General features: G+C 44.6%; 1 protein-coding gene across 2 annotated transcripts in view; it reads left to right on the top strand.

The window, feature by feature from the left end:
* LOC126492601 (granzyme B(G,H)-like) overlaps positions 1–10,556 on the top strand; it is a 68,226-nt gene extending 57,670 nt beyond the window's left edge. Inside the window, exons 1-5 of one of the 2 annotated variants that reach the window (XM_050129124.1) lie at positions 7,347–7,542; positions 8,594–8,744; positions 9,190–9,325; positions 9,448–9,708; positions 10,325–10,556. In XM_050129124.1, coding sequence (XP_049985081.1) covers positions 7,488–7,542; positions 8,594–8,744; positions 9,190–9,325; positions 9,448–9,708; positions 10,325–10,525 — 804 coding nt within the window. In that variant the 5' untranslated portion in view covers positions 7,347–7,487 and the 3' untranslated portion in view covers positions 10,526–10,556. Of the gene's footprint in view, positions 1–7,346; positions 7,543–8,593; positions 8,745–9,189; positions 9,326–9,447; positions 9,709–10,324 lie in introns of those variants that run through there. The other variant, XM_050129125.1, reaches the window with a different exon arrangement.
* The last annotated feature ends 772 nt before the right edge of the window (positions 10,557–11,328 follow it).

The raw sequence follows: 11,328 nt of genomic DNA on the forward strand, positions 1-11,328 counted from the left end.
AGAGTGCAGAATCAAAGAAAAATGCATGTGAAAAATCGCATGGTCACATGCGTATTCAGCTTAGACATCATATTTACATTGAGGAGAAGGTTCTATGGCTTAAAATAATGTTGAATACCATTATTGTTTATGTTTTAGAGTGGAGATAAAATAGTTTTCTACCAAAAGGTAGTAACTAACCCGAGGAACAGCATCAAAGATGTTGGGATGGAGGCTGAATTGAGCCTAGGATTCCTTGAGCCAATGATATCTAATCTGTGGTCAGTCACTTTCTGATATTCTACACAAAAGATGAGCCCATGCTTAGACTCCCTCTGGAGAGAAACTCCTGGGCTCCTCCCACTACTGCATGGTGAAGGTGTCAAAGCCACAATGCTTTCTTTGCTCCCCTGAGTACACATTAGAGTGGATTCAGAGGCTGTAAATGTCGTAAATACAAACTGCTTCAGATTCCTCTAGTCTGTGGATGTGTCTCCCAGTTCTCACCATTTGCTTGGAGTTTATTCAGCTCCCCTAACATCTGTACTGATGTTCTACACCTGGGAAAGAAAATGCTTCAACTCATCAAGACCCAACTTCTCTGCTCCCCCAGGCCATTGCAATCCAGCAAGCCAGAGAGCCTAAGACTCCCCTGAAGGACACAGAACAGACACAAGGACACCGGTCTTCTCAATTGTGCTGGGGAACACATACCATTATACCTGCATTGTTCTTTCCAATGTCATACTTCTGCAAGCACCATTTTCTGTGGACTTAGATAATATAGAGTTTCTGTTTCATATTTGTGCCCCATGCCACCTTCCTTTGGTCGTTTTTAGTGACTATGTCCCTGTTAGGCTCATGTATTTGAGCACCTGGTTCCCAGTTGATGCTGCTGCTTGGGGACATTAGAAAATATGGCACTGGTTTAGCAATTCCGTTTTTGTGGCAGGCTTTGACTCACACCATTACCAGTTCTCTCTCTCTCTACTATGGTTCTCACTCACTCTCTGTCTCTGTCTCTATCTCTGTCTCTCTCTCTCTGTGTTTGCACATGCATGTGTTTATTGTGTGTAAGTGTATTGTATGGTTCTTGAGAATGCTGTTCTTATCCTGTGTTAATATCAATATTTGTGTGCTCTTCAAGTTGTTAACCATGCCTGACTGCAGTGTGATGCTGCCAGTGTTTTATCTTCCAAGTAAGGACAGTCAAACTGGCACCATCATATTTTCATGGAGACGTAGCAAACCAACAGAGGTTATCAGTGATATTTTAATCTACGTTACCAAATGGGTTTTTAATGGTATTTGGAAAACTAGTAAGAATTTCTTTTTGATTATTAAGAACACACACACCAGAACCTTGCCACACACACCACAACCCAGCTACCATTCTTATAATAGGCTCTCACTCTGCACTGCATCCGCAGCTGAGATGCTGAAACACTCAGATCTTGCTTTCTATTTTCTTTTCAATTTTCATAGTAGAAATAATTATAGTTCCTTATCTCTTATTCTTTCTGATTGCAGTATTGCTTCTATACCATGATAGAATATAATACAACTCAAAAAAGAGAGAAGATCTTTCAAGTGAAAGGGAGCATGCGGGTACTTTTTGTCAGGTAAATACAAGAGTCTGTTAAAACTTTCAGAATTTGCAAGTGTTCATAAAAGTAATAACAGAGAAGGAATTTCATGCAAACCGTGCTACCTGACATAGTAGCTGTCAAGGATGGCAACACAGGACAAAGCATTGGAACTGAGAAGGGACATCTTCTCAGTAACAGCAAACACTTAAAGTTTTATTTTAGGATGATGAGGATATGGTTCAGTGGGTAAGAGCACTATCTGAACAAGGTGGAGAATCTGAGTTCAGATCCCAGCACCAGCATAAAAGATGCTGATTAGGGCTGATGTGCCTGTATCCTCAGTGCAGACACAGGAAGACTGCTGATGCTTGCTGCTAGCAGCCTCAACAAAACAGTCTGTTCCAGGTTCAGGGAGAGAAGCCATCTCAAATGACTAAGATAGAAAACAGTAGAGGATCCTGACATCTTTCTCTGTACTCATACAAGCACGGGACACATACTCTGATATACATGTGTACACACAAGCACCACACATTTAAAGAGATAGTCACACCTGTTTCTCGTTATGTTCTGTTACTCTGATAAAAAACACTTCCCCCCCTGCCGGGCGGTGGTGGCAAACACCTTTAATCCCAGCACTCAGGTGGCAGAGGCTGGTGGATCTCTGTGAGTTTGAGGCCAGCATGGTCTATAAGAGATAGTTCCAGGACAGGAACCAAAAGCTGTCTCGAAAATCCAACAAACAAACAAACAAAACAAAAACAAAAACACTGCCCCAAAGTGCTTGGCCAGGAAAGGGTTGATTTGGCTCCCATGTCCCACCTGCACTCCATCACTGATGGAAGTCAGAGCAGGCAGGCTTTCAAGCAGGAGCAGAGTCAGGAACCTCAGAGGAAAGTTGCCTGCTGGTTCAGCTTGCTTTCTTACACAACCCAGGACCTCATGACTGTGGATGGACTACCCACAGTGGGCTATTCCCAGTTCCATCCATTAGCAACCAGAAAGAACCCACGCAAACATGCCCACAGTCAATCTAATGGACACAATTCCCAATTGAGGACTCTTCTTCCGGTGTTTCCAGTTTATGTCAATTTGACAGAAAGTACCCAGCACAGCTGGTTAGATAGGCTCTGTGGTAAAAAAACTAGACATGTGGTTATGTGGTTATATTTAATATAATAAAACAAAACAAACCATGCAAACCATTTTGTGTTAGTGACTCCACTGAGAGGTGTACAAATAGTGTTCCAATTCTGATATGCCCTAAGGAGTGAGGAATAATAAACTCATTGGGTTTCACCAGACTACAACCAATAGAACAGAACAGACTGAGAAAAAAATTCTACCAAAGAACTTTGAGACCAGAATTACTCATGTTAAATCTTATTCTCTTGGGATGGATTGCAGTGCTGATGCTAAGAGTAGCCCAACCTGATATTTTGGTTCCAGATAGTAGTAAGGGAGCTAAAGTCATCGAAGAAATAACACCATTGAAAGAAACTAATAAATATTTTTTTTTGTATGGGGCAGTGGAAATTATATCGAAGTTGTTTTCTTTGTCCATTATCAACCTAACTAGTACAGCTTCTGCTGATGCCCAGCGATGGTGCTTTAAAGAGACAGACCAGCCTGGCAGTGGTGGAGGAAACTTTAATCCCAGCACTGGGAGATAGGCAGCTGGGTCTCTGAGGTAAAGCACAGCCTGGTCTACAGAGAAATTTCCACAACAGCCAGCGATACACAGAGAAACCCTGTCTCAAAAGTAAGTAAAGAAATGAACAAATCAAATAAATTAAAAATGTAAATCAAAAGAAAATAAGAGGAACTTGTAAAATTAAGAGAAGACAGTACAATTACCACACGATACTCATGATTAATGATGTGTCCTTGCAGACGTCATCAAGAAAATTTATGAATAAAGAAGAAGGTCTCAGTGGGAATTGTGCGGGATGAGAGGGGATGAATTTGAGCAAAAATGACTAAAAACATTGTACACATATATAAAATTGTCAAAGAAGACAAGCTAAGTTCTAAAAGGAAATTTAATGCTAAATCATTATAAACTGGGTAATCTCTCCAGTGCTGAGTTTCATAAGGGACAAGGGATTAAATCATCTCCTATGCCAGGAATTGATGAAAAGTGTTCATGGTAACTCTGATGAAATCATTTTCATTTTAGAAGTAAGGTGGCCTATATGATTTTCTTTGGGTTCTCCTTCTTATTTAGCTTCTCTAAGAACCCGAATTATAGGCTCAATGTCCTTTTTTTTTATGGCTAGAAACCAAATATGAGTGAGTACATCCCATGTTCCTCTTTTTGGGTCTGGCTTACCTCGCTCAGGATGGTGTTTTCTATTTCCATCCATTTGCCTGCAAACTTCAAGAAGTCCTTGTTTTTTTTTACTGTGAGTAGTACTCTAATATGTATATATTCCATANGTGAGTAAGTACCCACACAGCACACAGCCTGAGTGCCACTCTCTGGGACAGTCCCCAGGGGACTGAATCCAGGCCACCTCCAATTCCCTAAGCTTTTCTGGACATCCAGTGGGGTGTGTTCCCTGCTGCTGGCTTTCTTTACCCTATTCCACCCTGCCCCCAAGCCTGCCTTTTCATCTGCAAGGTTCTTGAATCCCCCAACACAGCCTGCTCCAGTTCTGAGGGAACCTAAGAGAGGGCAGACCAAGAAAAACTTCCAAGCACACAGTCAGCCCACAACATCAAGATCCAAGGAGAGACCCAGAAGATCATCCCAGTGGCAAAAGCTATCCCACATCCTGCCCACAACTGTAAGGATGGCTCCAGTGACATCATGCTCTTAAAGGTGAGAACTGTCCCCACAACTGCCTGTGCTTTGTTTGTTGCAGGGATCGCCCCTCCCCTCCTGCTCTCATCCTGTTTCTTCCCTCCCTGCCATCCTTTCTTTCAAAGTGTCCCAGGCCAGCAAGCTCCTGGCTGAGCTTCTCTCTCCTGCTTCTTCCCCCACAGCTAGAGAAGAAGGCCAAGGGACTAAAGCTGTAGGCCCCTCCCTCTGCCCGGGTGTAATGTCCATGTGAAACCAGGGATTGTGTGCTATGTGGCAGCTTGGGGAAAGAGTCCCAGAGGGTGAATTTCCAAATACACTATAAGAAGTGGAGCTAACAGAACAGAAGGGTTAGGAGTGTGAGTCCCACTATCCAGATTGTTACAACAAAGGCTTTGAGATATGTGTGGTGGACCCAAATATCAAGCATGCTTTCTTTAGGGTAAGTTCGATTTTCATCCTCTTTGGGCTCCATGGGAGGGGGAAAGCAATCTGGGACCTAGAGAGCAAGCTTCAAGGGACTCTTTGATCTTTCTCCCTGTGAAGGGCAGTAACCAGTAACTAACTAGGACCTCAGAGCTGACAAGGAGTTTTGGTGAAGGCAGCTGTTGTATGGCAGGATTTGCACAGTCCTCCTGACACCTAGAACCAGGCTTTAGTAAGCTGTTCTCCCTGTGTGTGTGTGTGTGTGTGTGTGTGTGTGTGTGTGTGTGTGTCTGTCATTACCACAAGCCAATGTCTCTCCAGAGGAGGCACCCAGTTTTGTCAATGTTCTGATCTGCCCTGCTCATATTAAGCCCATTCACCTGACCCCATGTTGTTAACAATAGCCTGGAGCTGAGAGTCCGACACACATTCATAGGGAGTGGATCACAGTGGAGAAAGGGCGGAGGCCGGGCTCAGGAAGGAGGTGAAGCAGTAACCCTGACCACAATCAGAGTGGGAAGCCCAGGGGTCACAGGCCTGCCCTCCAATCTCCCACAAACAAGTGCACAAGTCTTACTCATCATTTCTACTTAGTCCCTGTGGTCTCTCTTTATTCACAGCGGGATTCTGGAGGGCCTCTCCTGTGTAACAGCGTGCTTGCAGGCATCGTCCCCTATGAGAATAAAGATGGTTATGCACCAGGAGTCTTCACCAGTGTACAAAAGGGTTGGGGAAACTGGGAGGATCTAGATGTATGAATATATAATAATTTTTCTATTAATTTAAAGTGCTAAGTATACTAACAGAAAAATTAAAACCAAAATATTTCCTTTCATCTTAGAAATTCACTGAGACCGCAGCTCTGTTCCTCAAGACAGTCGTGTCCAACAAGCCCACTGTTTCTCAAAAGCTATGTCCAATAGCCCGCAAAGGTCATGTTGTCCTCATTCATTCACTATTTTTGTTTGTTTTTTTCTTTTTTTTTCTGAGACAGAGTTTCTCTGTGTAGCTTTGAGTGTCCTAGAACCCACTCTGTAGTCTAGTCTGGCCCTGAACTCACAGAGATATGTCTGTCTCCAGAGTACAGGGATTAAAGTGGTGTACTACAACTGATCTCCTTACTTTTAGGATGAAAGCACACTAAAAGAAATCCTATTGTTTAGAGGTGTTCAATTTCTTTATTACATATCACTAAATTGGAGCTTGATCCATGGTTTTTAAAGATTCCCTCCAAATGGGCACCATATAATTAAGATCATTGTATTCTAAGGATTTTGTTGCTTAACTTTATGTGCATATATTGTATCATTTATATATGGTTTCTTTTCAGAGAGGAATTATCATTCTTCATTATGGCTTATATAGTAATGTGCAGCCCCAAACAGTTATTCCTTCACTGTGGCCAAGAAATGCCAAATGGTTACAACCAATAAACAGGATGATTAATTATGATACAATTAATATCAGGACTGCAATTCACAGCAATGATATGAAAGCTTCTATGGAAACAAAATATGAAAGGAGAAAATTTAAAAATATCTGAAAACCCTTAAGCTGTGGGAGTTAAGCAGGACCTTGGTTGCTCTGTGGTTATCTGCATGTACATGCTTACACACACACACACACACACACACACACACACACACACACACACACACACCCTTGTTCTTAAGCCAAGAGCATCCTGTCTCACCTCTCAGAGTTGATCTCACAGAGCTCTAACAGCCTTGTGCTCTCAACTCAGATCCTCAGTCCACTCCTGTCAATATCAGCCTTTTCAAGGCTGGAACCCTGTTTGTCCTACTTCTGAATCTAGTCCTCTAAATAGACATTCAGGATCTTACCAAGGTCCTTGTTTATATACAATAAATCCTAGGCAATATTGTAGAAAGTACCACGACAGTACTCCCTCAGCAGGGAATTCAGTTATGACCTTAACTTATTAAACTTTAAATTCAGTCCTGAATCTCTGGTTTAGAGATAAATGCCAATACATAATAAACAAGTAACCGATGCATGTCATTTGTGATTCGTTATTGTGCTTAACTATATATGACGATAAGACATGATCGTTGGGCACAGGGAAAACATTGAGATTTCCATGTGACACCCTAGCAGTTTAAGAGAGTCAGAGTGAGTTAAGATTAAATCATCAAATGACTCCAACAGATGATTCCTCAGTATGATCAGAAGTCTGAGAGGTTAATCAGAAGATGTACTGAAACTCCACCTAGCCAAATATGGCTCTTCCTAACTCTCACTAAATACTGTATAACTTTGTCTGTGTATTTGTAGTGCTATAACTGTTGAGTGGTAAATTGATTGTCTGTATTATTTAAAATAGAAAGAAAGAAACCAAAAAAGAACTTACCAGAATACAAAAGAATGTAAGAGGTAAAAAGACACACTTTGGCTCAGTGCAGTTACTGTAGGTTTCCTGTGGTCTCAGGAACCCAACCACAGCCTCCACACCCTCTGCTCTCTTGGTTTTTTATCCCAGCTTAGCTCATGTCAGTGCAGTGATACTGACATTTTACCCAAACCTGACAATGTCCTTAAGGACTGTAGCCAATCAGAGAAGAGGTGCACAGGTTTAAAAGGCCTGTGAGCTCACTGAGCGCTCACCTCCTTCATCCTTCAAGGGCTGTGTCCACTCTGCCCTCCTCCAACCTGAGCAGCCTACTAAGAAGATGGCAGCAGTCTTGATTCTCCTGACCTTTCTTCTGCCACTTGGAGCTGGTGCAGGTGAGTGAACACCCCTGTCCCAGAGGTTCCATCCCATAATACCTCTGTGGAGTCTCTGCCCAGCTCTAGTCAGGAACTTCCTGCACTGAACCAGGAGCTTTCTGAACCTCAGGTCACAGACCAACTCAGACCTGGTAGGCTGTCACTTGCTAGATCGTCAACAAGGTCTGGAGAGGGGCAGTGTCCTCAGAGGACACGGTGAGTGCTGGCTTCTCCCTGCTCTTTGTTTCACCTGGGGAGTGGATCATCTCATAAAAGAAAAGTAGCAGAGAACGAAATAAAACTAAAAGGTACATCATTAAACTTAGCTCAGCCCAGACCAAGGACAGCTTTAATGACCACTCTGCCATGGAGCATACCACCAGCTCAAGAATATTAGCATTATTTAGTAACCTCTACCCTCAGGTTGTTGAAGAAAGAGGCACAGGGTGACAAGATGCCAGCATTTCACACTCCACTAGCTTTAAAGTCCAGTTTTGGTTGGCTTCTCCACTTCTTTCTTCAGGTCAACAACTATTCCCTTTATGCCAGCACACTCCTCCACTGTCCCCTAGGCTCTGGATCCCATGAGCTCTGAACCACCAGTCCTCTAGCTAAGTAGAAATCATTCTTCCATGCAGGCTAAGCATTTCCTGGGAACCTAGGATATGATGGGAACAAGAATAGGAAAACTTTAGAAAATCCCTCTCTAAAGAGCTTGGAATATAAGGTGACAAACTGGCAGAAATCAAGACATGAGAGGTCCCCAGAGACTCACTAATAGTGAAGGACTAACATGAGCCACCCAGCATCCCCTTGGTCTCTAGCATCATGAGGAAAGAAGTTTGTCCCTCCATGTATTTGTAAAGCAGGGGCTGGAGGACAATCCTACCACCCCTTCTCAGAACAGGACACTGAGGCTTCAGACTCAGCAAAGATCAATCTACGTGCAAGGAATTCTGTCGACAGCAGTCTTGGGGAACTGTAGATCTCACTCTATCGCCCCTCCCTAGATCTTCCCTCCTACTTCATCTGCTATTCCCAGACACCTCATATTCTAGTCTTCTTTCAGAGGAGATCATCGGGGGCCATGAGGTCAAGCCCCACTCTCGCCCCTACATGGCATTTATTGAATTTATGAATGATGATGGCAGCATTTGTACCTGCGGAGGCTTCCTGGTGCGAGACAACTTCGTGCTGACAGCTGCTCACTGCATGGGAAGGTGAGGAGGAGCTGCTGGCCTATGTTTTCTGAGACCCCAACAAGAGTTTTCATCCTCTACTCATGGATTCTCTTCTGAGAGCTTACTAGAGGGCAGGGCTGTGACAATGGAAGTCTGTCATTAGGGAAACTTTTAGGTTAAAGGGTGAGGGGTCAGAGGCAGCAGCACAGTTGAGTTGAAAGCAACTACACTGGTCAGACTACAGCAGTGGCTGAGGTTGAAAGTGCACATTCAGAGTCAATGCAAACTTTGGAGTATTGCCTGAAAACAAGAGCAAGTTCCCAGAAGTCTAGTGTTCTTGTAAAGGAAGAGCAGTGGTTCACACCCTGAGGCCCTTCTGTCTCCTCGTCCTCTCAGCTAGAGCCCCACCCTGCCCACACAGCCTCTTACAGCTCCTGCACTGTGTCCTCTCTCACTCCACATCTCTCATCTGCACTCTGCACAGCACAATGAACGTCACTCTAGGAGCCCACAATATAACGTTCAAAGAGAAGACCCAGCAGATCATCCCTGTGGCTAAGGCCATCCCACACCCAGGCTATAATAACAAAACTTACCGAAATGACATCATGCTCTTAAAGGTGAGAAGGGCCCCCATCCTGTCCAGGGATTGCTCCTCCTGCTCTCACCGTGCTCCTTTCTGTCTTCTATCCTGTTGTCTCAGCCCAGCAGTCATGAGCCACACTCTTCCTTTTTCCCGCAGCTGGAGAGGAAGGCCAAGAGGACTAAAGCTGTAAAGACTCTCAGGCTGCCCAGGAGTAATGTCCACGTGAAGCCAGGGGATGTGTGCCATGTGGCTGGTTGGGGACAGTTGGCTCCAAATGGTAAACTCTCAGATACGTTGCAAGAGGTAGAGCTGAGAGTCCAGAAGGATCAGGAGTGTGAATACCACTTTCGTCGTCGTTACAACAAAGCTACTGCGATCTGTGTGGGGGACCCAAAGATCAAGCGAGCTTCCTTTCTTGTAAGTTGCATTGTCCTCTCTGGGTTACATGGGGGAAAAAAAGCAATCTGAAACCTGGGGACCAAAATCAAGGGACTCTTTTCCCCATTGGCCATTATCTTATTCCTTGGGAACACCAGTCACAGTAACTAACTCGAGCCTCAGAGCTGACAAGGAGCCTTGGTGAAGGCAGCTGGTACAAAGCAGGATTTGCACAGCCCTCCTGACTCCCAGGCCCAGGCTTTAGAAAGCAGAGCTCCATCTGTGTGTCATCATCATAAGCAGGGGTCTCCTCAGAGCAGGCACCCACATTTGTCAATGGACTGGTCCTCCATGCTCACATCAGGCTCATTCACCTGTCCCCATGTTCTTAAACAATGGCCTGGAGCTGAGGGTGTGACACACACCTTCATAGGGAGTGGATCACAGTGGAGAAAGGGCAGAGGCCAGGCTCAGGAGGGAGGTGAAGCCCTAACCCTGTCCACAATCAGAATGGGAACCCCTAGGACCCCAGGCCTGCCCTCCATTTCTCTCTACACACTATTCATACACCTTGGAGCGGAGCCTTGACATGAGAGGGAGGCTGGGACTAGGCTGACCAACAACTCAGTCCTTTGTGACCCTTCTCCATTCACAGGGGGATTCTGGAGGGCCTCTTGTGTATAAAAACAGAGCTGCAGGCATTGTGTCCTTGGCCTGTAAGAATGGTTCAGCACCAGGAACGTTCACCAGAGTGTCAAGTTTCCTATCTTGGATACAGAAAATGATAACTACAGAGAAAACCAGGCCCCTCCCTGACTCACCATCTTCCCTACAGCTGAGTCCAGGATTGTCCTAGGACAGAAGCCACCAAATCAATAAACGTCACTTTGCAGCATTGAAAGGCTGGCTTCCTGCTCATTCACAGGGACCAACTCTTTACTTAGCAGATCAGTGTCCTACTTTTCTTCTCTACTCACTCCAACAGCATACACATCCTCACTCCAAATGTCAGGCATGGCCATTACACACCTTGTTTGTACTAGTCTCACTTTGCAGTCCCGGTTCTTCTGACAGGCCCCTGTGCTTGGGTGTCTCTTTTCATGGTGCTCCGGGTGAACATTTGTACTCCTCTGTGTCATATGGAAGAAAGGAGAGGAAAAGCTCCATTGGTCCTGGAGATATGAAGACAGAGTTGAGGTCACTGTAGACGGTCCTTCCCGGATAGGTTATATCTGTCCCACGGCTTTATCATTAAAGTGACAGCAATTTCAGAAAGGTCTGTTTTACATCTAGAATTTATTTTGGTATCCTCTTCTGGAAACAGGGCCAAGTTTCCTCCAGCCCCTTCTTTTTTTTGCCACCTCCTATGAGTTATCAGCTTCTATGCTTTAAAGTCCAAGCTAATCTGAACCTGTCCCTACTTCTTATCCCCCTTCCTAGGACACCCAGATCCATTTGTGATCCAATTCATTAGAGTCTCACACCTGTGGCATCAGCTTAAATGATGACCCGACAGGGAGGGGGCTCACAAATATCCAGACCAGAAATGTCATCAAAGAGGTTGCATGCAGGCCAGGGCTCTCAAAGCCTGTCCAACACCTTTTACCCCACCTCCCACATGGTCAAATCTAGGGAAGCTCTTCACAGTCAGCTCAGTCA

This window comes from Alexandromys fortis, unplaced genomic scaffold (genome assembly GCF_014885135.2).
Source record: "Alexandromys fortis isolate MF-2015 unplaced genomic scaffold, M_Fortis_MF-2015_v1.1 scaffold_308, whole genome shotgun sequence".
NCBI classification, from domain to species: Eukaryota; Metazoa; Chordata; class Mammalia; order Rodentia; family Cricetidae; genus Alexandromys; species Alexandromys fortis.